This window comes from Aphidius gifuensis, linkage group LG1 (assembly GCF_014905175.1).
Source record: "Aphidius gifuensis isolate YNYX2018 linkage group LG1, ASM1490517v1, whole genome shotgun sequence".
NCBI classification, from domain to species: Eukaryota; Metazoa; Arthropoda; class Insecta; order Hymenoptera; family Braconidae; genus Aphidius; species Aphidius gifuensis.
In genome coordinates this window covers 32,127,595-32,149,644 of record NC_057788.1, presented here as the reverse complement: position 1 = coordinate 32,149,644, position 22,050 = coordinate 32,127,595, and the positions used below count along the sequence as shown (strand labels likewise).

The window sequence follows — 22,050 nt, the reverse complement described above, 5'->3', positions numbered from 1 at the left end:
TTTATATATTCACAATGGAAGTTGTATTTTTTGGGTAAGATGGACTGAAGAAGAACAACTTATGAAAATGCACTGTGTATTATAATTATATAAATATACAATAGATATTTATGATCAAGTATTGTTGTTGTTGTTGTTAATTCATTGATATGCACAATACACAATAATATAACGACGATAGCCTTGGCTGATGGTCAATCGAGTGGAGGTATAGTGTCGCCGGATGCGACCATATAAATTTGTTGTTGTGTCTTCTTCTTCTTCTTTTTTTTTTTTTTGTTTTTTTTTTTTTATAATTTTATCCATCATCAGTCCGAATTGAATCACACGAGACTAGAAATCCGGTTTGGACTTTTTCAGTCTATCGTAGATCAAGAACAGCTTTCCTCTTTATTATTTTATTTTCCACCGAAAAAAAAAGAAAAAAAAAATAAATGAATAAATATTATATATATAAAAACAATTGTTTCTTTTATGTAAAAAATTTAATTGACCTACAAAAAAATTAAATTATTTTATTTTAGGTCAATAAAAGTAGTAACTAGTAACAGGAAATAACAGGAAATATATATTATTATTATTAGTATTATTATTGAGGGGACACTTGATAGTTTTTTTTTCCTTTTTTTAATATAGCTAATAAAATGGCATCAAAAAGATCAATTAAAATAACAGCAGTTGGTGATGGAATGGTTGGAAAAACTTGTCTTCTTATTACCTATACAACTAAAAAATTTCCCACAGAATATGTTCCAACAGTGTAAGTTTAATAATAAGTTTAATAACATAAGTAATAAAAGTCACGCAATCAAGTCACGAATATTAATTATATTATTAATTTTAGTTTTGATAATTACTCGGATAATATATTGGTTGATGGACAAGAACTCAACATGACACTTTGGGATACCGCTGGACAAGAAGATTACGAACGACTTCGACCATTATCTTATCCAAATGTAAATTTAATTATTATAATAATATAATAATATATTTTCAATTGTTTTTCATGTTTTTTATTTTACAGACAGATTGTTTTCTTTTGTGTTTTTCTATAACTGAAAAAAGTTCATTTGAAAATATTGCCAGTAAATGGCAACCAGAAATAAAACATTTATGTCCAACAGTACCAATAATTCTTGTTGGTAAGTATAGTCATTATTAATTATTAATTAATGATAATTATTATTTATTTTTATTTTTTTTTTTTTTTCCAAGGAACAAAAAGTGATTTAAGAGCACCAGATAATCATAAAATAGTAAGTACTCGTGATTGTAAAAAAATGAAAGAACGAATTCATGCTGTTAAATATGTTGAATGTTCAGCAATGAAAAAAGAGGGACTTGATGATGTTTTCATTGAAGCAATCAGAGCAGTTTTAAAAAAACCACAAAATAAAACATTTTGTTGTATACTATAAATATTGTTGAAATTAAATAATTATTTTGTTTTTTAATTTATATAAAAAAAAAAAAATAAACAAATATTATTTTTCATCAAAATAATGAAGAATATTGACCAAAGACTTGAATGACTTCATGTGCCTTTATGTGCTAATATTTAAGATTAATAAAAAAATTTAAATACTGTATATAATATGTGGACATGAAATTTCATGTAAATTTATCAATTGTTAAACAAATAAATGATATCAATAGTAGTAATGATAATAATAATAATAATAATAATACCACCAATAATTATCAAGGCATTTTATTTTCTTTGTTTAATTATTATTATAATAATATAGGTAGGTACATTTAACTTGGCTTTCATTATTATTTTAAAAAATTTAAGCAAATAATGACAATTTAAATTGTTTTTTTTGTGTCCAATGTAGATGATAAATATAAATAGATAAATATTATTATTATTATTATTTTTGTTATTATGAAAAAGCACTCTCACCAGGTGTAACTTTTTGTTGAATTATTTTTCCATATCCACCTCGTCCACTATCAAAGTCAGATCTGTATTCATCACGTACCTAAAAAATTAAAATTAAAATAATAAAAGTAATCAGTACAAGTAAATACTTTTAATTAATTATTATAGACTTACTTGTCCACCAGTTTTACCACGTCCATATTGACGACCTTCAATAAAACCAGCATCCCAATCAGTACGAACAATTCTATCATCAAGTCTTGTACCATTTACATATCTCATACAATTTTCAGCATCAGCTCTTGTATAATATTCCATAAAACAAAAACCACATGGAGTTTTTTTATATTTATCTAGACCCATTATTATTCTTTTAATGTCACCACATTTTGAAAATAATTCATATATTTGTTCTTCTGTTGTATAAAATGACAAATTTCCAACATACAAAGTTGTTGAATTTCTCAAAAGTCTATCTTGTTCTGCTCTTGAACCCTATTATTTTTTATTATAAACAAACAAATATAAATTAAAATTAAAATTAAAATTATAATAAAATTAATTACAATGATTTTAGAGGTTAGACTTACTTTAAAATGTTGATCTCTGTATGAACTCAATTCAGTTGATACAGTCGTGCTAACAATAGACGACATTTTTCTTAATTAATTAACACTTAATTAATTTTTTATTTTTATTAATTAATGCTCTCAAATAATACCAGCAATCTTTTATTTGTATTTTATTATTAAAAGACACACAAACAACAAATGTTTTGCCAAATAATTTTTTTTTTCGACAAATGAATGAAATGAACTGACAACTGGTTTTATTTTATTTACTGGAATGTGTGGATCAGTGTGGATTTGGAATAATTGTTTGTAGGAAATAAAATGAAAAATAAACCGGAAACCACCATTGAGAGCGCGCAATTATATAAAATATTTATATTACACATCTTTCATTTTTTATTTATTTATTTAATAATGATATTAAAATATTAACGGCTAAATTCACAGTTTTTTTAAAATCTATTATTAATTAATGGAATATATATTTTTTCAAGTTGAAATATTTTATAGAATAATATGAACAATTTTGTGCATAAAATATTGGATTTTACAATTGGTAATATTCTTGGAAAAGACATAACTTGCAGAGAGCCTGTTGATCCTTGTGATGCATTTCAACCAGGAACATTGGTAGAAATTGGAGGAACAGGAATCAATGTAATTTTATTTTATATATATAAAGTAACTTAATTAATGAATATATAAATTAAATAAAAATAATAATAATAAAATAAATGACGCAGATGTCGCTAGTAGAGGTCCATCTTTTTTTTTTTTTTTTTTTTTCTCTCTTTCTCTTTATCTATTTCTCACTCTGTCTTACTTTGTCTACTGAATAGCAAAATTATCAATTTTTTCATATACACATCATGTTATATTAACAATATTAATATTATAATAACTGTCATCAATAGTTATATATTTAAATTGAGGATTAACAAATTGAATTAAAAACTTTTTTGAATAAATTTAATTTGCCAATCAATTTAATTTTTATTATATACCTATTAAATTTTGTATTGTCAATAAAAACAGCTGTCAAAATGCAAGGGTTACAGGTATTATTACATACATGATGATTTAATAATCATTAAATAATTAATTTAATTTAAAATAAACTACTACGTATTATTATTATTATTTTTCAATAGATATTTAAAAAATTTTTGATGCCTGGAGGTTTATGTGCAACTATTCCAGTAATAAAATCAACTCCAACACCACCAGAAAAACCAATTGAATGTAGTAATCATCATCAAATTGGTAATGATAATGCTGTTGCTGCTAATAAAATATTAATACGACCATCAGAATTACCAATTTATGTACACAATGTAACATCAAAAGAACTTCCATGGTAAATCACAAGTAATTATCAATACATTTAAATAATTTTTTGTTTTTAAATACAATTTATATAAATAGATAAATTTAATAATTCAACAGTAAAGATGATAATCAATTTGGAGCAACAATTTATATTGAACAAGGATTTGGAAGTGTACGTAAAAATATTCAAAGTGTTATTACTGAATACAAACATGTAACAGACACAGTCAAAGATAAATTAAATACAAGCATGGAGCATAGCTCACGTGAGTTTAATTTTATTATATTATAATAATTATTCATTCATTTATTTGTATATATATATTATTAATTATTATTATTATTATTAAATTTTATAGTTTTACTTGATTATTTGAGAGAAGAGAACAATATGTTACCACGTATTGGAGCTGTAGGAATTGGTGGATTAGCTGGATTAATTTTTAGTCTACGAGGTGGTAAATTTAAAAAGGTAATTTACACAACAACTGGTATTATAGCTGCAGCCAGTATTTGTTATCCAAAAGAAACTCAAAATACACTTGTTGCTTCAAAACATTACATAAACATTGGTTATAATTTTATTTATGGTGGTAAGTTTGATATTATATTATTATATTTTAATTTATTTAAATTTTTTAATATAATAATATAATAAATTACAGTAAAACCTGGTGATGAAAAACAACTTGAAATATCTTGGCCTGAATTTCCAACAATTAAAATACCAACATCATTTTCAGAATTTATTAATTTAGCTAGTGAAAGTGGTTCTGCTGCTGTTGATGATAATAATAATGCTGCAATTGATGCTGGTGAATTAAAAGAAGAGGTATAACTAATTCCCAGCCATCATCCTCAACAATAATAATTAACCATTATTATTTTATTTAATTTCCTAGCTTTTGATATCCATCCTCATCCGTGTTTGACTGGCCAACTACTAAAATCTATTATTATTATTAATTTTACTTACTTTATTATTGTCATTATTTATTTATTTTTTCTTTTTTACAAACAGATGATGAATCTATTTTAAACTCTCCACTTGTAGAATCAAACAATGACAAGGAAAAATTCAAATATCAAATTCCAAAATAGTAGATAATGAATAATGATGATGACAATAAAAAAAGTAGATGGTCCTGACTCCTGGTTAAAATAATGTGTCCTTTTTGTGTTTGTGTGTGTGTTGGTTTCCTTGTAAATTTAGCAATAATATTTATTTATTTATTTATTTATTTATTTATTTATTTATTTTTCAACAGAAAACCAAGCAAGCTGAACCAGAAAAAAAGGACAAATAAAATAATAAAATTCAATAGTCAACAATGGTGTACTTTTATAATACATACGTATATACCTAATTAAAAAAGAAAAACCATCAATAAATCATTGTAAAAATTTTAGAAATAAAAATTATTATATTGATAAAATGGTTTGAAATTATTATTATTATTATTATTATATTCAAATTTCGATTCTCGCCAAGTTCAGATCTAACTATTTAAGTAAAAAAAAAAAAAAAAAAACAGCTGAGCGCAACCACACAAACAAACAAACAAACCTATTTGTTTGGCAACGGTGGGCAACGGGATTAAATTTATTTATACATAAACTCCATCAGTGACAGAAATATATTATATTTATATATTAAATTCTATGTTGTTATATTTCAATTAAAAATAAATGATCCTTGATTCGAAACTATGTGACAAAGAGAGAGAGAGAGATGAAAATTGACTGGTGTGTTGTACGCTAATGTCAAATTCAATTAAATATTAAAAACAATTTATAAGGGTGGCTTACTGCTGTTGTTGTAAATATAGACCAGAGACAATCGAATTATCAATATTATAATATATTATTAAAAAATGACAACATTAAAAGGAGTTTTTCCAGATACCAGTGAGTATATTTTTATTTATATTCATCACATACTTGCATAAAAATATTAAAAATTATTATTATTATTATATTTTAGAATTACCAAGTCGAAAAAATTTTATTCAAGAAAATGTTAAAAATTTACGTCGTATGGAACAATTTTTTCATCCCAATAATAACAAAGACAATGCTTTTGTTGCTGATTTACAACAAAAATTAAAAATATCAAAACAACAAAATAAATATCAAAATGTTGCACCAAAAATTAATTGTCGTATGCAAGGATCAAATACACCAAATAATAATAATAATAATGTTATAAAAATTAAAAAAACAGAAAAACACTTGGAAAATTTAAAAAACATTAATGACAAAAATAATTTTAGCTCTACTATTCCACCCATTGATATTTATGAAAATAATAAAACATTTAGAAATCAAGGCATGCAAACTATTGGTGATGGTGATTTGGTTCAATTGTATGCTGAAGGAACAATAAGGTATTATTTATTTATTTATTTTATTTATTATTTTTACAAAATAATAATTAATATACCTATTGTGTAATTTTACTCTTGTTTATTAATAGATATCCATCTGGAAGAGGACCTCGTAAAAGTCCATTAAAATTAGATTCACAAAATCATCATCATCATCATCATCATCATGATGAGACTCATCAAATGGATTTAAATTTACCAAGTGAAAAAGGTGATGCAGGCACTAATCAGTCAATTAAAAATCATCAAAAAAATTTAGATAATCAATTACAAAATCAAGATTTTGATTGTTCTGCTAAAATAAATAAAGGAAAAACAACACTAGCTATGAAAATTGCAGCTCAATTAAATAATGGTACTGTGCCACCAAGTTATCGTAAAGGTGTTGTTCCCAAGTATGTTGTTTTAATTAATCAATCAATCACTCAATTACTAAATAGTATATAAATGTAAAAATATGTAATACAATATTTATTATTATTATTTCTATTATCAAGATATATTAAGGAACGCAAAGAAGAAAAACTACAACAAGAAATAAAAGCTCAAGCTGATGCTGAATTTATTGCAGATTGTCCTGATGGACATGTTCCTTTACCAGACAATGAAAGAAAAGACACCTTGAAAAAATTAAAAAAAAGTACGTGTTTTTTAAATTTAATTGAAATATATTATTTTTTATTTTCATTATTATTTTAGATTATCAAGACTTTGTCACCAAATTAAATATGATACCAATAAGATCAGACACACTACGTTCACAACGACAAAAAATTGAAATTGAAAAAGAATTGAATAAACTTGAAGAAGGCATCAAAGTATTTTCTCGACCAAAAGTATTTATTAAAATAAATGCATAATAATAATAATAATAATAATAATAGATTACCAAATTGTACCTTAAATGAAAATATGTATCTCTATTTTATTAATATATTTGCAACACACACACAAATTGTTGTTATACTCAAGTAATATTTGTGAATCAACAAATACAAAGATTAGAGCTTTATTTTTGACTATACTAGATAAATCATAAAATTCTCTATGAATAAAAATAAAATACTCAAGATATTTTTAAACATCATCATCATTATTATTATGATTATTGTTGTCGTAAATTTTATGTACAAATAATTCAGTGTCTAATTTAATTTTTTCATTTCTAAAATAATTTTCTTCTTCTTTGATCCATTTTAAAGTATCAAAATCATGAAAAAATATATTCATCTCACGTTCAGCAGATTCTTGAGAATCTGTAATTATTATGAAAATTAAATAAATGAAAGGTAAATAAATAAATAAATAAATATTAAATAAAATTAAACCAACCTGATCCATGAGTGGCATTTCTAGTATCAGTTAATCCATATTTACCTCTGATACTTTGAGGATGTGAATATTGAGCATAAAAAACTTTTGTTGGTCCCATAATTTGTCTCCATTTGGAAATGGCATTTTCTCTTGCTAAAATATGAATATCAGATGGTCCACTACACATAAATGTAAATAGTCTATTGAAAAAAAATTTTTCTTTGTGATCTGCATAAAATGCATTGGCATCATTTGGTGTCATAATTTTTCTTTGAGATTTTATAATTTTAAAATTATTATTTATAATAATCTCACGTATTTTCTGTTGATGGAAAATAAACAACAAATTATTATTATTATTATTATTTTGATATGATAATTTTAAGGTTACACACCTTTAACACTATTGGATTTTTAACAACATGAGGCTTTATTATAGCAAGTGTTAATTCAAGTTTATTTAATCCTTTCATTTTTTTTTTTTTTTTTTAAGTAAATACTTGTTAAACAACAACAACAACAACAACAACAACAACAACTTTTCATTTATAAATATGCCCTCTTGTTTTTAATTTAAAATGACGACTCGACTTTTATAAAAACACACGTGTTAATGTTTATTATTACAATAAGTATGTATGTATTAAGTATTTTGACATTGCCCGCAAGTCGCAAGTCAATACAAAATCCACTACAATTTGTCTGCTATTATGTACCTATATCTGATTATATTTATTTTTTTTGCTAAAAAAATAATGATAATTTCACGTGTCTTGGTAGATAATAAATAAACATAAATAGTCAATTTTTAAAATAATTATTTTTATTGATTGTCATTTTAATGATACACATGAAAAAGTTTTGTTTTTAATGTTTGACGGCAATGTTCCTAGCTGATGATGTTTGTGCCGGGGAAGTGTTATCGTGGAGGAATTTCCCCCACGCTGCCGAAAACACTCCCTCGGCAGTATTTTCATTGGCATCAGTATTTTTCTTAAAATTATGAGGTGAATAACGATTGTACAATCCCCAAATACTATTCATTAATTTGCTATTATACTTGAGTGGTGTCAATTCTCTTGCTAAAAAAAAAAAACAAATAATTAAAATATTATAATAATTATTATTATTATCATGTTACCTTCATCAGTTAAATTTTTTTTATATCCATTTGATGATGATGATGAATTATTTTTATCATCATTTTTTGCCTGCATTTTTAAATGTAATAATTGACGTTCTCGTACTTTATGTACAGCAAAACCACCATGTGGAATAGCAGACATTTTACAGCAATCTAATGATAAATTTATTATTATTAGGTATATATTATTTATAGATAAATAAATGAAAATAAAATAATTTACCAAAACAAGTATTGAAAAACAGTTTGAAAAACTGTTGCTTAGTAAGCCTCTTGGTTTTATCAATCTTGATTTTTTTATTTTCAATTTCAAGCTTATCAGCCAGCTTGTCAATTTGCCTAAAAACTGGTGATTTTTTATTCACAAAAGAGCTCATAAAAAATATAAATAATAATAATAAATTAATAATATTTTGTTTTAAACTAAATTAATATTAATCCAGTGAGACAATTTTATCCAATGCATGGATGCATGAATCAAATAATTGTACTGTCGAAAGATGCGAGTTATAATCAGAAAGAGAGTGTCTACTTGTATGTAAATTTTAATTAAAAGAGGGGAATCATCATCATCATAATTATTATAATATAAATTAAAATATTCAAGTCAACTCACTATAGATATATGCGTATAATATTATTTTATATATAAAAGAACCTTTAAATAAATAAATAAATGTCCTTTGAAATGACATTTAAAAATTATTTAAATAATAAATAAACAAGTGATTAATTTTGATTTGATAAGATATTAATAATTTAATAAAATACTTGAAAGTCAAAAATCAAATTTGCAGGGGAGAGACAACTCAATACAATTGTTGTTATTATATTAATATATTAAGTTATTAAGTTGTTTATTGACCGTAATGACCTCCATAATATTTCAATCCAAAAAAAGATTTTATTGCATTTAAAATTAAAACTTTAAATTATTACTTGAAACGAATGATTAATAATTATAAAAATAAAACAAAGACAAAGACAAAGTACATAATAATAATAAATAATAATTGTATGCAAGACTTGATGGAAAATATTTATCTATATACATATATTAATTGGAGCAATGTCTGTTGTTTAATAATAAATATTAAACTTGCTTGATGTGAGGTCTCATCTTGTTGTTTCTTTGACTTTTTACATATAATCAAATACTCAAATAAGTATTTTTTATTATTTTTTTATGTTTTTTAAAAAAATAACATTTTCAAGTTGTTGATTTATTCATTATTTTTTTTCATTTCAAGATATCTAGAACATTTTTTTATCAGTTTGTTGTGCACTTTGACACTGAACAAAATCATTTCCTGACCTTTCATTTATTTATATTTTCTATACATGTACTTGGATATTAAGCAAAAATAAAAAAAAATAAAAAAATAAAAATTTATTAATTGATAGTGGAAAACTTTTATAAAATCTTTAAAGAGTACAAATAACAATAATAATATTTCTTCCCGGTTCAACAAAGAATTTTTAATAATTCATATAATTTTATTTAAACTTTGAGTCTTTTTTCATGTCTCCCCAGCAGTGTATAATAATATATTATTATTGCATCAAATGATAAAATTCCAGCATTGTATTTGCACACTTATTTTATTATTTTTTATTTCTTTCAACTTTTATCAAATGTGTGAATCCATTTAGCTTGACGTTTTTCTATAAAACTATAAATGCCTTCTTGTGCATCCTTTAATTGTAAATTTTCAATCATTACTTTAGTTCCATATGAATAAGCTGTTGATGAATCAAGCTCCATTTGTTCTTGAAGAAATTTTTTACCAAGTTCAATGACTGACCGACTTTTTGCATTTATCATTTCTGTTGTTTTTTTAACTTGTTCATCTACAACAAAAAAATACAATACAATGTTTCTTTTTTCTTTTTTTTTCTTTTTTTAATCAAAAAAATTAATTGATTGATTGACTTTTTACCTAGATTTTCATTTGATACAATTTTACTAACAAGTCCAGCTTGAAATGCTTGATCAGCATCAATTGGCAATCCTGTAAAAAGCATATGGGCAGCAACTTTTTTTGGTACATTTCTGACTAGAGGTATACCAGGTGTTGAACAGAATATTCCAAAATTTACACTATATACAAAAATATAAAATAATGAATAAATTAATTTTTCAAATAATAATAATATTTACCCTGGTGTTGAAAAAGTACTTGTTTTTGTACAAATAACAATATCACATGCACCAACTAATTGACAACCAGCTGCTGCAGCAAGACCATCAACAGCTGCAATAATAGGAACTGGTGAATTTTTTAATTGTCTCATTAAATATTCAGCTGTTGAAAATATTTCCTCATGGTATTTTATGCCTTTTGATGATGTCTTGGTTTTTATTTTAAATTAAATAATAAAATCATCATTTTCATAATACACATATATTCAAGTGGTATAATGATAATAATAATATTTTACCAATTCTTTAAGATTATGTCCAGCTGAAAAAACTTTTCCTGGTGTTGAATTTATAACAATTGATCTCAATGATAAATTGTCTTTATCTCTATTGATATTCCAAATGAGACTTTTCATCATTTCAAGTGACAAAGAATTTCTAGATTCAGAATCACATAATGTTATTGTTCGTACCTTAAATAAATTATATTAAATTAATAATAATTAAAATTAATTAATTAATTAAAACTTACTCCATTATTTTCATGACTTTCAACATATTTTTTTTCATTTGAAAAAGCTGCATGAGTAACATGCAAGTATCTCCTTGTCAGCTGTTTATTTACCTTAATAATATATAATCATAAAATGCATTTTGTTATTGTCGTCAATAGAAAATTAGAAGCACAATTATTCAAAAAATATTAATAATAAAAAATATAACAATTACCAGAGGCAGTAATAATTTGATGTGATTCAATAAACAAGCCATAACTGTTAAACTGTATTTACATATGTACCTATTATTTATTGTTTTATTATTATATTATTATATTATCAATTTATTGTAAAAAAAAAAACAACAATTGGTGTCATGGTGGCATAACATGCGTGCGCATCAAAAGCACAAAAGTAAATATTTACCTCCTTGGTCATTCTATGCTCCTAATACAAATCAGCCATTTTTTTCAAAAAGTTTACAGTGTGAATTTAAAATTATTTAGATGATGATAAAGTAGAGAAAGTAAGCTAGTCATTATTAAATTCAATTGAATAACAAAAATTTAAAACACTCTTTATTATGATTAAAATAAAAATACTATTATCATCATCATGAAAATTAAAATTATAAAAAATTTCCATTTAATGCACATATATATATATACTTGTATAGTGAGTTTTTAAATAAAAAATTACAATTTTTGTGATACATATATTACAATAATTTATTTATATATCTAATCATTTAAATGTAAATTTAAATTAAAAAACAGTGCAACAAGACATGGGCGTTGTGTAGTTAATGCAGTTCAATGAATCATAAATTTAAATTATTGTGTTGTTTAATCGAAATTGGTGTCAGGTCGAGGCAATATACATAGTTTTGCAATGTAATTATTTATTATACATAATATATTTACCTAGTTGTCAACAAATATCACCATGACAACGAGTACAATTCATAATTTTTTGTATAACAACTATCATGGCTGACTGCGTGGGTGAGTGTCTGTCAATTACAATTACAATTACAATTATAATTAAATTTTAAATTATTATTTTTATAAGCATATATAGTATTGTAATTAATTGATTTAAAAAATTTACAATCAACTGACTGACTGTGTATTTTATTTTTCTTATTTAATTTTAATTTTACCATGATGAGAATAATTTTTGTCTATAATTATAGTGTTTATATTATATGATGATGTATTCTATGAGTTTTTAAAATTTTAAAAAATTAAATGAACGAAAATAAACTCACATTTTGTAAGATATACATTTGGAAAAAGTGAGTTGTCGTTGTCTTCTTCTTCTTCTTCTTCTTCTTCTTGAGTATGGATATATGTATAAAACATACATTATACATACGCTGTTGTTGGTGGTAATGTGTTTATTTTTTCATAAAAAAAAAGTAAAATGAGAGGATTGGCTTTGAACGGTTTGTAAATTGTGTCGTGTCCAAGACAGTCGGTCAGTGTTTTGTCGTGAATTAAGTACACTCGATGTTGTGCTGTGTATCAAGAAAATTGGTCAATCGACCAGAATTTAAAAATTCTCCTTCAGTACCTGCATCTCGTAGTGTATCATTAACAAACACATTATTATCAAAAACTAATAAATCATCATCTCAATTTAAATTATCATTTATCCATGACAATGATGATGATGATGATGATAATAATGCTTATTATCAATCGGAGACTAAAGGTGAGGGGTTTTTCCAAAATTTAAATTAACAATTATCATCATCCTCATCTATTATCTATTTATAAATAATAAAAAAATAAAATAAATACTGACAGTTGATTGTAAAATATATAATAAAAATACTTGATTATTTACCAATTACCATATACATATGATATATGTATATAAAATCATCAGTTAATAATATTGCAATAATATACAATAATACAATAATAATAGTCACATTTGAATGAGGACTTTAAACCTTTTTTTTAACTCGTTGAAGCATTAAATCTATTTAATTGTTCACCTTGAACGCCAAGGAAACTGCAAGAAAAAAATTAAACTCACGTATAAGTTTGCTTGATAATATGTAATACTCAAAACAATGAAAATATTTTTAAAAAAAATAAGAGACAAAAACAAATTATTTGAATCTATAGATATTTTTATAAAATGCGTAAGTAAAAATTTTTTCAAAATTATTATTATTATAAGTTATATTATAAACTGAATATAAATTAAATTGATTATTATTTATATCTTTTTTTATTATTTGAATAACTGCAATTGATTTATTTATAAATTTGGCTTATGTTATTATGGTTTTTCATATGGTGGTTGTCGTTGTTGTTTGTATATTATTGTGAAGGTGATCCACGTGTCCATAAGTGGCTGATCTCAAAGTAAACGAGAATAAATTGCTCGTTGCTTTGAATGACGGAAGAAAATATTGTTGGTTTTTTTTTTTTTGAGATTTAAGTTTGGTATCAAGTGGAGAATGACAGTGAATCAGCACCATACAAGGAAGCTTGTTTGACAATGTAGGCGAACAAGTCTTGACTCTTAAGTCTTAAATACGGGGGCGAAAGTAAAATCATATATATACTATATTATGCGTATATTTAATTGTACATATGTATATATATACTAGCATATGTTTGCAATTGAATAATACATCATCTCGAGATAAATGATCAGTGTGGAAATAGTTGCAGGTGTCCCCCATATTTATTTGTTTTTATTTATATTAAGAGTTAATAATTATTGTGTATCTTATTAATTTTTTATATTCAATGTCAATATACCAAGTTGTTAATTTTCATGTATATATTATAATTAATAATTAATTATTTGCTAAATGACAATATAGATGAACCAGCAGCATTATTACCGTGTTCAATATGTGGACGAACATTCAAGCTTCAATCATTGGAAAAACATACAATTATTTGTGAAAAAACAGTAACAAAAAAACGTAAACCATTTGATTCATCAAAACAAAGAATACGTGGTACTGAATTGGAAGAATTTTTACCAAAAGAATCAACAAAAAAACGAATGAATGATGATAAATATGAAAGAGATTTACACAATATTTTATTATTTTTGATAGATAAACATTATTTTATTTTTTTCATTAATAATAGAATGATACAAAAATTAATCGTCAAACTGTATCATCAACAACATCTGGACCTCCAACTCGTGCCAACGACAAAGGCACATGTCCAACGTGTAATCGTCAATTTGGAATAAAAGCATATGATCGTCATGTTGCATGGTGTAAAGACAGAGTAACACATGTACCATCAAATGCCATGACTAATGTTGCTAAAGAAAGACTTGATGCAAGAATGAAATATCGTGCACCAGTATTAAAAAATCGTCGTATGACTAATCGTGAAAAATATGCACCAAGTTCATCAACAACAACAACAACAACAACAACAACAACAACAATAATGAACAACAACAACAACAACAACAACAATAAAAATTTATCATCACCAGGAAGTATTAAGCCAAAAGAAAGTATCTCATTACCCAACAGCTGTAAAATTATTTCAAGCAGTTCATCAAATAGCTACAAACCAGCTGTTGTGTAAGTTGTTGAATATAATATTATTATTTGGCTCATTGCCAACTTTGATTTTTTTATTTTTTCACTTTTTTTGACCTGCAATTGAGAGCTAAATTTGAAACAATTTCCTGTCTTGTTGAATGATTTATTATTCAAAGACGTTGCTCTAAAAATTAAAATTATTCATATTTACATAATTATAGACGTAAAATTAGTCAAGGAAAAAATGAAGGAATTGTACCATCAGGACCACTCAAATCTAGACCATCAGACAGATCTTTTATTAGGTAAGTTGTTGATTTGGTTATTAATAAAAAAAAAAAAAAAAAACACTATAATATATTACCCATCAACTGGTAAATAATAATTAAAGATATATTATAATAATAAGGCAATATTTGGCATTAAATATTCCTTGACCTTTAGACAAATAGAAGATTTGCAAATAACAAGAAATCAATGCCCACTTTTACAAACTTCCCACTCATCAAAAATAATTACTAATAATAATTCAAATATATCCATAAATTCATCTGAATCAAGTACAAAAGAATGGGAAATTAGAGGACGTTCAATGTCATCAATAAAAAATCAAAAACAATTAAATATTGTTTCATCCAGAAGTCGAGGTAATCCAAAGCTCAATGATGTCACAGTTAATACTGATGTAACTGGTGTAATGAAAGTACAGCCTTGTACAATTGAATATAAAAAAATAAATCATGATACAACAAAAAAATGTATCAAATCAAATAATTATAATTTGATGATGAATCCAAATGACGATTACGATGATGATGATGTGAAAACTTGGATTAATAATTGTGATAAATTAGATGAAACGTATTTAATTAAAGAAAATAATGTTATTGTTATTAAAACTGCTGATGATGATAATAATAATAATGATGTTGTTGTTGTTGAGCTTGTTAAATTGACTAATGATGACACTGAAGAAAAAGTTGATGTAGAAAGTTTAAAGGAATTTGTAATTGACATTAGTAGAACTAGTACTCCAGTTGCTTTTAATGATAAAAATGATCATAATGATGAAGTTGATGATGATGCTGATGATGATGATGGTCATGTTGGAGGGGGAGGTGATAATAAAGAAACCTTGAAATTTCAAGAACTTGTTAGTGTCAATCAACAAAATGATTATCATCATAATGATAATGATGATAAAAAAATAAATAATCAAGAAATTTTAAAATTAAATAATGAAATTGAACCATTAAATTTGACAGTTAAATTACATGCTGATAATAGCTTTAAAATAATTGAAAAAAATAGAGATTCATTGAAAAAAATAAATGACCTCAATAATGATTATGAAAATTCAATAAACATAACAACTGATTCTTTAGACTCAGACAGATCACATGACATTTATTTACGAAAAAAATTAAGAAAAAAAATGTGTTATCTTCGTAATAGTACAGACTCACTTGTATCATCAATTGAGGCAATGCCACTTTTAATTAAAAATAAAAAACAAGTTGACGGTGTTAACAAGCCTCATGAAATTGAAAATAATATTAATTCATCTTCAATGATGCAACAACAACATTATCGTAATAAAAAATCAAATAGATTAACATATTTAGAACAAGCTATTAGAAATTCAAAGGGTAGAGTTTATCAAGCACATCGAAGAATGGACTTGTTAAAAATTGATAATAATAAAAATCCAAAAATCCCATGTGTATTGCCCCCAATCAAAAAAATACCAGGAAAAAGGTACAAATTAAATTATATTCATTTAAATAAATAAATAAAATTCCCATTTATAGAAATTCAGCGACAACTTGTCGCCCAGCTTGGAGTAATTACGTTCGCAGACATCCAGACTTTAATCTTGTACTAAAAGGCAGAACGTAAGTTGCTAGCTGGACAATAAATTACAATTTTATTTAAAAAAAAAAAAAAAAAAAAACAATAAAACAATATCATTTGTCTCGAGCACTGCTGCACCATCAACCAATCATTAACATTATATTATTATTTACAGCAATTATCCATTTTCACAAATTTTGTTAATTGTTTTGTTTGTTTTTTTTTTTTGTTTTTATTTCTACAGTGGAATGACACAGGATTATGATCCATTTCTACTAGCTGAACGTCAAATGAATGATTTATTATCAGACACATGCAGTGATGATCAATCATTTCCTGAATTTACAAATTCCCAAAATACCAATACCAATAATGATAATAATAATATTAATTCCAATTCAAATTTATCAGCCTTTGTTAAATATCCAAATCAAATAACATTAAATTCAAATGATATAGATAAACGTACATCTTCAATTGCACAACTACCACCATCACCACCATCACCACCAACACAACCAACAACAACAAATTTTGATGAATTATCAACTGGTTTTTCATCAGATTCAACTGAAACTAATTCAATATCACGTGAAATATTAAATGATTTTGAGCTAACCAGACACAAAACAATGATTAATAATAATAATAATAATAATAATAATTTACCAATATTGGGTAGAAAAATGATAATTGATAAATCAAAAGCATTGGGTAAAATAATAATTGATAATAATAGCAATGACACTATTGACATTATTAATCTCACAAAAAATAATTTAATAATTGATCGTAATAATAAATCAGCAAAATTATCAAGATCTCATGTTAATCGTTCAAATTCAGTCAGGGCATCATCAGCACCAAAAATACCAGAGAGAAATAATTCAATAGTGTCAAGTGTCAATAAGGCTAGCTCAAGATCAATATCATCATCATCATCCTCATCATCATCATTATCATTATCAACTTCAGATTTTAATAAAAATAATAAAAATAATTACCTTAATAATCTCAATGGTAGTAATTTGAGTTTAAGTTCAATTGTATCATCTGATGTTGTTGGTGGTGTTGGTAGTATTGGTAATGTTGGTAATGTTAAAAGATCAAATTCATTATTTGAAGATCTTGTTTGTTCATTTGAGGATAATGTATCTGGTTCATATAGTTCATTAAGATCATTTTTAAAAACTGATTCCTTATCATCCTCCAGTCCTGTCCAATCCTCAATACGTCCAAGAAATGGACAAATTAGTGATGAAGATTTATCATCACCTGATAGCTACAACAAAAAAGAACATGGAAAAATTAGTCTTGATTCAGCATACAGCAGGTAAAATTAATATATTTATTTATGCCAATATTATAATGATTAAATTGTTTTTGTTTTTTTTTTTAGTTTAAATCGAAAAAATTACAATTGTAAATTGGATGAAAAAAACATCAAGGTGGGACAACATCAAGAACAAGATGACATCATGTCGAAAATGTCAAAATTTTGTCATCAGTGTGGCACTAAATTTCCTGAAACAGCAAAATTTTGTTGTGAATGTGGTATACGTCGATTGGCTATTTAAAATAACAAATATAACATTATTTTTTTTTTTTTTTTTTTTTGCAACTTTGATTGTTGTATATTTTTTTGACTGAGGCATTAGTTATTATTGGATTTATCCTGATTGTTATTTTTATTTTTAAATATATTTATAAACTTTTGTTTTTTTTTTTATTATTATTTTTCTTTTCGTTATTATTGTTGATACCCATTTACTCATTTTATATATTGACAAATTTAATTTTGATTTTTATATGTAAAAATAATCAAATCAATGAGAATAATACATAAGTAGTGAGTGTTTTTAAGTGAAAAAATAAAATAATATAAAAATGGATTCTTTTTTTTTTTTTTTTTTTAATATTCTTGATAAGTTGTTATATACTTACACTATTATTATGTATACTTAATAATTGACCAGATAATTTCATATTATACAAGTGTGACTTTTTTTAACAATTGAAAAAATAAAAAAAAATTAAACAAATGCAGTAGCTACATATATGAGTTTCATTTGTCATTTAGTTTTTCTTTTTTTTTTTTTTTTGTAAAATATTTTTTCAATAAATACGAAAAGGATATTATTTATTTACAATGTTTTTAATGAGATTGAGTTTACGCAATTTGTTAATAATACAAAGTAAAAAATTACATATAAATGTTAAACCATATGACAAGTCAAGTTGTGGTGGTGGTGTTGTTGGTGATGATAAAACAACTGTGAGTATAATTATTAATTAAAAAAAAAAAAATAAGTAAATATACCTATAACATAATAAATTTGACAGACCTATCCAATAGTTGATCATTGCTATGATGCAGTTATATTGGGAGCTGGTGGTGCTGGATTAAGAGCAGCATTTGGTCTTGGTAGCAAAGGTTACAGAGTTGCTGTTGTCACAAAATTATTTCCAACAAGATCACACACTGTTGCTGCTCAGGGTGGTATTAATGCTGCAATTGGTAATTCAGAACCAGATAATTGGCTATATCACATGTATGACACTGTTAAAGGTTCTGATTGGCTTGGTGATCAGGATGCCATACATTATTTAACCAGAGAAGCTCCAAAAGCTGTTTATGAATTGGAAAATTATGGTATATTAATTATTTAATTATTTAATTTATTTAATTATTTAATTATTAATTTATTATTAGGTTGTCCATTTAGTAGAACAGATGATGGAAAAATATATCAAAGAGCATTTGGTGGTCAATCATTGCAATTTGGTAAAGGAGGACAGGCTCACAGAACTTGTGCTGTATCTGATAGAACTGGACATGCTTTGCTTCATACACTTTATGGTCAAAGTCTTCGTTATAATGTCAGTTATTTTGTTGAATATTTTGGTCTTGATTTATTGATGCAAGGAAGTCAATGTCGTGGTATACTAGCTTGGGAACTTGAAACTGGATTAATGCATCGTTTTCGAGCACATCATACAGTTTAGTAATTATAATATTATTTTTTAAATTAAATATAAATAAAATATTATTTATTTATTTATTTATTTATTTAGATAATAGCAACTGGTGGTGCAGGTAGATGTTTTTTTTCTTGTACTGGTGCTCATTCATGTACTGGTGATGGTGCTGGAATTATTTCAAGAGCTGGTTTACCATTACAAGACATGGAATTTATACAATTTCATCCAACTGGAATTTATGGAAGTGGAGTTTTAATAACTGAAGGTAGTAGAGGTGAAGGTGGTCGACTTATTAATTCAAAAGGTGAATTTTTTATGGATAAATATGCACCAAATGCTAAAGATCTTGCATCAAGAGATGTTGTTTCTCGAGCAATAACACTTGAAATATTAGAAGGAAGGTAATAAGAGAAATAGAGAAACAAAAATATAATTTATAATAATAATAATTTTTTTTTTTTTTTTTTTTTCAATAGAGGTGTTGGAGAAAAAAAAGATCACATGTATCTTCAACTTAATCACTTACCAGCATCAACAATAAGATCAAAATTACCAGGTATTTCACATTTAGCATGGGTATTTGCTGGTGTTAATTGTGAAAAAGAAGCTATACCAATAATACCAACAGTTCATTATAACATGGGTGGAATACCAACAAATTGGCGTGGTCAAGTTTTAACACGAAAAAATGAAAATGACATTATTGTTGAAGGTTTATGGGCAGCTGGTGAGGCTGCATGTTCATCAGTTCATGGAGCAAATCGTCTTGGTGCAAATAGTCTTTTGGAAATTGTTGTTTTTGGTCGAGCAATTGCTGAAAATATTGGATCAATGTTAAAACATAATGAACGACATGCTGATATTTCTCCAGTATATATTTTATATATTTTATATATTTTTAAAATTTATCTCAACATATTTTGTTGTATTTTATTTTTTTTTTTTTAAATCAGGATTTAGGACAAGATTCAATTCAACGTTTTGATGCAACTCGTTATGCAAGAGGATCTACGACAGTTGCTGATTTAAAAGAAAATATGCAAAGAACAATGCAAAAATTTTGTGGAGTTTTTAGAACATGTGCTATTTTACAACGAGGCTGTAGAGAGATGACTAGACTATACACTTGTCAATTACCTGAAATAAAAGTATAATTGAATTTATTATTTAAAATGACTTACTTGTTGATGTTAATGATGATGATTTATAGGTACGTGATAATTCCTTGATTTGGAATACTGAATTGGTTGAAGCCTTGGAACTTCAAAATATGATGCTTCATAATATGCACACAGTTTATGCTGCTGAAAATCGTAAAGAATCTCGTGGTGCCCATGCTCGAGATGATTTTCCAGTAAATATACCTTTTTTAAAAAGAAAAAATTTTTTTAAAATAATCAATTTTATTATTAATTTTAGGAACGTATTGATGAATTTGATTATAAAAAACCACTGAAAAATCAAGAAAAAAAGTCACTCAATGAACACTGGAGAAAACACACATTGACTTGGGCACTGGAAAATGGCTCAGTAATAACATAAATATTTTTATCTATTGTATTTTAATTTTTATTTTATTATTATTACCATATATATATATATACAGATATGCATATCCTATCGGCCAGTTATTGATACGACCCTCAACGAATCAGAAGCAAAGCATGTGCCCCCAGCAATTCGTGCCTACTAATTAACTACCAAGTCAAAGAGTCAATTAGCATAAATTATATATTATGATTTATCAAACACTGACCCTTGATCCATCTTTACATTTATTTACTTATTTAATTCAATTCAATTGAATTAAATCCAAATCAAATCAATCAACATACTGATAAATATTTTGACAAGTGTTGATTGATGTTAATCAAGTGTTGAATAATCTGTCCAGCATCATCAACAACAAGTAACAACATATCGTGTAATTGTACATATGTTGAAAGATAAGACTCGGTCAATGTTAATTTATTGATGATACCATTGTCATTGTATTTGACGTCAATCAACTATTCAACTACTCAGCACTATTTTTTTCCTCTAGACATCACCAGCATTCCTGCTTTTATTTTATTTAATTAATTATGTATGATAATAATAAAAAGTAAATAATTAAACTATTGACAGTTATTATTGTTATTATTGTTATTGTTGTTGTTGTTGAGATTTGTGTATATTTTTTTGTCATAAATTTACTTGTCCACGTGAGAAATAATAATAATAATAATAATATCAACAAAATAATGTATTTACCTAAAAATATTTTTTTTTAATCAACAAGTTTTAAATTGTTGATTTTTTCTTAAATAAGAGATTAATTAAAAAATAAACATTTAATTTATTATTTATAAATAAATAAATATTCATACCGGTTCCTATTTTTTTTAATGTTGGCTACA

General features: G+C 25.1%; 9 protein-coding genes across 11 annotated transcripts; 5 read left to right on the top strand and 4 right to left on the bottom strand.

Annotated features, from left to right (window-relative positions):
* Positions 1-294: 294 nt before the first annotated feature.
* Positions 295-2,737, bottom strand: LOC122860583 (nuclear cap-binding protein subunit 2). Its single transcript, XM_044164460.1, has 4 exons — positions 2,479-2,737; positions 2,063-2,383; positions 1,910-1,988; positions 295-388 (listed from the first exon to the last, which is right to left on the bottom strand). The coding sequence occupies exons 1-4, from the start codon at positions 2,542-2,544 to the stop codon at positions 372-374; spliced, it is 483 nt and encodes a 160-aa protein (XP_044020395.1). The 5' UTR covers positions 2,545-2,737; the 3' UTR covers positions 295-371.
* On the top strand, positions 387-1,549 carry LOC122860582 (ras-like GTP-binding protein RhoL). The gene is made up of 4 exons (XM_044164459.1): positions 387-760; positions 845-959; positions 1,028-1,145; positions 1,219-1,549. The coding sequence occupies exons 1-4, from the start codon at positions 645-647 to the stop codon at positions 1,419-1,421; spliced, it is 552 nt and encodes a 183-aa protein (XP_044020394.1). The 5' UTR covers positions 387-644; the 3' UTR covers positions 1,422-1,549.
* Positions 2,738-3,272: 535 nt separating the features above from the next.
* Positions 3,273-5,225, top strand: LOC122860580 (MICOS complex subunit MIC27). The gene is made up of 6 exons (XM_044164458.1): positions 3,273-3,518; positions 3,612-3,817; positions 3,907-4,055; positions 4,149-4,382; positions 4,455-4,621; positions 5,058-5,225. The coding sequence occupies exons 1-6, from the start codon at positions 3,504-3,506 to the stop codon at positions 5,094-5,096; spliced, it is 810 nt and encodes a 269-aa protein (XP_044020393.1). The 5' UTR covers positions 3,273-3,503; the 3' UTR covers positions 5,097-5,225.
* Positions 5,226-5,337: 112 nt separating this feature from the next.
* On the top strand, positions 5,338-7,057 carry LOC122860577 (myb-like protein AA). The gene is made up of 5 exons (XM_044164455.1): positions 5,338-5,697; positions 5,774-6,176; positions 6,266-6,571; positions 6,674-6,816; positions 6,876-7,057. The coding sequence occupies exons 1-5, from the start codon at positions 5,664-5,666 to the stop codon at positions 7,034-7,036; spliced, it is 1,047 nt and encodes a 348-aa protein (XP_044020390.1). The 5' UTR covers positions 5,338-5,663; the 3' UTR covers positions 7,037-7,057.
* Positions 7,058-7,253: 196 nt separating this feature from the next.
* Positions 7,254-8,000, bottom strand: LOC122860578 (nucleoside diphosphate kinase 6). The gene is made up of 3 exons (XM_044164456.1): positions 7,886-8,000; positions 7,509-7,812; positions 7,254-7,432 (listed from the first exon to the last, which is right to left on the bottom strand). The coding sequence occupies exons 1-3, from the start codon at positions 7,961-7,963 to the stop codon at positions 7,254-7,256; spliced, it is 561 nt and encodes a 186-aa protein (XP_044020391.1). The 5' UTR covers positions 7,964-8,000.
* A 266-nt stretch (positions 8,001-8,266) lies between these two features.
* On the bottom strand, positions 8,267-9,144 carry LOC122860579. The gene is made up of 3 exons (XM_044164457.1): positions 8,858-9,144; positions 8,632-8,787; positions 8,267-8,572 (listed from the first exon to the last, which is right to left on the bottom strand). Exons 1-3 carry the CDS (start codon positions 9,009-9,011, stop codon positions 8,358-8,360), a joined length of 525 nt encoding a protein of 174 aa, XP_044020392.1. The 5' UTR covers positions 9,012-9,144; the 3' UTR covers positions 8,267-8,357.
* Positions 9,145-10,217: 1,073 nt separating this feature from the next.
* On the bottom strand, positions 10,218-11,765 carry LOC122860573 (enoyl-CoA hydratase domain-containing protein 3, mitochondrial). Of its 3 annotated transcripts, XM_044164445.1 has the most exons (6): positions 11,507-11,709; positions 11,310-11,402; positions 11,077-11,250; positions 10,796-10,986; positions 10,575-10,735; positions 10,218-10,485 (listed from the first exon to the last, which is right to left on the bottom strand). In XM_044164445.1, exons 1-6 carry the CDS (start codon positions 11,546-11,548, stop codon positions 10,256-10,258), a joined length of 891 nt encoding a protein of 296 aa, XP_044020380.1. In that variant the 5' UTR covers positions 11,549-11,709; the 3' UTR covers positions 10,218-10,255. The 3 variants fall into 3 exon arrangements, with proteins under 3 accessions (XP_044020380.1, XP_044020382.1, XP_044020381.1); XM_044164447.1 differs by lacking the exon at positions 11,310-11,402 and having other exon boundaries at positions 11,701-11,765; XM_044164446.1 differs by lacking the exon at positions 11,507-11,709 and having other exon boundaries at positions 11,077-11,215; positions 11,310-11,408.
* A 1,020-nt stretch (positions 11,766-12,785) lies between these two features.
* LOC122860565 (putative uncharacterized protein DDB_G0282129) lies at positions 12,786-18,422 on the top strand. The gene is given in 7 exon segments (XM_044164426.1): positions 12,786-12,990; positions 14,123-14,398; positions 14,401-14,854; positions 15,037-15,120; positions 16,627-16,710; positions 16,914-18,002; positions 18,069-18,422. Coding segments are annotated over 7 exon segments (2,370 nt in total). The 3' UTR covers positions 18,247-18,422.
* Positions 18,423-18,594: 172 nt separating this feature from the next.
* LOC122860567 (succinate dehydrogenase [ubiquinone] flavoprotein subunit, mitochondrial-like) lies at positions 18,595-21,554 on the top strand. Its single transcript, XM_044164429.1, has 10 exons — positions 18,595-18,944; positions 19,013-19,322; positions 19,383-19,669; positions 19,745-20,052; positions 20,128-20,521; positions 20,605-20,799; positions 20,862-21,005; positions 21,071-21,181; positions 21,258-21,417; positions 21,449-21,554. The coding sequence occupies exons 1-9, from the start codon at positions 18,819-18,821 to the stop codon at positions 21,342-21,344; spliced, it is 1,962 nt and encodes a 653-aa protein (XP_044020364.1). The 5' UTR covers positions 18,595-18,818; the 3' UTR covers positions 21,345-21,417; positions 21,449-21,554.
* The last annotated feature ends 496 nt before the right edge of the window (positions 21,555-22,050 follow it).

What these genes read in the sequence shown, in the direction of transcription:
- LOC122860577 (XM_044164455.1), top strand. Translation starts at nt 5,664, where the DNA reads ATGACAACATTAAAAGGAGTTTTTCCAGATACCA. An exon ending in TATGCTGAAGGAACAATAAG is followed by an intron (nt 6,177 to 6,265) that starts GTATTATTTATT and finishes GTTTATTAATAG; the next exon opens with ATATCCATCTGGAAGAGGAC. An exon ending in CTTGAAAAAATTAAAAAAAA is followed by an intron (nt 6,817 to 6,875) that starts GTACGTGTTTTT and finishes TTATTATTTTAG; the next exon opens with ATTATCAAGACTTTGTCACC.
- LOC122860579 (XM_044164457.1), bottom strand. Translation starts at nt 9,011, where the DNA reads ATGAGCTCTTTTGTGAATAAAAAATCACCAGTTTTTAGGCAAATTGAC. An exon ending in GTTTTTCAATACTTGTTTTG is followed by an intron (nt 8,788 to 8,857) that starts GTAAATTATTTT and finishes ATTTATCATTAG; the next exon opens with ATTGCTGTAAAATGTCTGCT. An exon ending in AAAAAATTTAACTGATGAAG is followed by an intron (nt 8,573 to 8,631) that starts GTAACATGATAA and finishes TTTTTTTTTTAG; the next exon opens with CAAGAGAATTGACACCACTC.
- LOC122860578 (XM_044164456.1), bottom strand. Translation starts at nt 7,963, where the DNA reads ATGAAAGGATTAAATAAACTTGAATTAACACTTGCTATAATAAAGCCT. An exon ending in AAAATCCAATAGTGTTAAAG is followed by an intron (nt 7,813 to 7,885) that starts GTGTGTAACCTT and finishes TTCCATCAACAG; the next exon opens with AAAATACGTGAGATTATTAT. An exon ending in AAATGCCACTCATGGATCAG is followed by an intron (nt 7,433 to 7,508) that starts GTTGGTTTAATT and finishes TAATAATTACAG; the next exon opens with ATTCTCAAGAATCTGCTGAA.
- LOC122860567 (XM_044164429.1), top strand. Translation starts at nt 18,819, where the DNA reads ATGTTTTTAATGAGATTGAGTTTACGCAATTTGTTAATAATACAAAGT. An exon ending in CTTGAAATATTAGAAGGAAG is followed by an intron (nt 20,053 to 20,127) that starts GTAATAAGAGAA and finishes TTTTTTCAATAG; the next exon opens with AGGTGTTGGAGAAAAAAAAG. An exon ending in GACATGCTGATATTTCTCCA is followed by an intron (nt 20,522 to 20,604) that starts GTATATATTTTA and finishes TTTTTAAATCAG; the next exon opens with GATTTAGGACAAGATTCAAT.
- LOC122860582 (XM_044164459.1), top strand. Translation starts at nt 645, where the DNA reads ATGGCATCAAAAAGATCAATTAAAATAACAGCAGTTGGTGATGGAATG. An exon ending in ACAGAATATGTTCCAACAGT is followed by an intron (nt 761 to 844) that starts GTAAGTTTAATA and finishes TATTAATTTTAG; the next exon opens with TTTTGATAATTACTCGGATA. An exon ending in AGTACCAATAATTCTTGTTG is followed by an intron (nt 1,146 to 1,218) that starts GTAAGTATAGTC and finishes TTTTTTTCCAAG; the next exon opens with GAACAAAAAGTGATTTAAGA.
- LOC122860580 (XM_044164458.1), top strand. An exon ending in ACATCAAAAGAACTTCCATG is followed by an intron (nt 3,818 to 3,906) that starts GTAAATCACAAG and finishes ATAATTCAACAG; the next exon opens with TAAAGATGATAATCAATTTG. An exon ending in AAGCATGGAGCATAGCTCAC is followed by an intron (nt 4,056 to 4,148) that starts GTGAGTTTAATT and finishes TAAATTTTATAG; the next exon opens with TTTTACTTGATTATTTGAGA.
- LOC122860583 (XM_044164460.1), bottom strand. Translation starts at nt 2,544, where the DNA reads ATGTCGTCTATTGTTAGCACGACTGTATCAACTGAATTGAGTTCATAC. An exon ending in ACAGAGATCAACATTTTAAA is followed by an intron (nt 2,384 to 2,478) that starts GTAAGTCTAACC and finishes AAAAAATAATAG; the next exon opens with GGTTCAAGAGCAGAACAAGA. An exon ending in GTGGTAAAACTGGTGGACAA is followed by an intron (nt 1,989 to 2,062) that starts GTAAGTCTATAA and finishes TTAATTTTTTAG; the next exon opens with GTACGTGATGAATACAGATC.
- LOC122860573 (XM_044164445.1), bottom strand. Translation starts at nt 11,548, where the DNA reads ATGGCTTGTTTATTGAATCACATCAAATTATTACTGCCTCTG. An exon ending in AAAGTCATGAAAATAATGGA is followed by an intron (nt 11,251 to 11,309) that starts GTAAGTTTTAAT and finishes AATTTATTTAAG; the next exon opens with GTACGAACAATAACATTATG. An exon ending in TGTATCAAATGAAAATCTAG is followed by an intron (nt 10,486 to 10,574) that starts GTAAAAAGTCAA and finishes TTTTTGTTGTAG; the next exon opens with ATGAACAAGTTAAAAAAACA.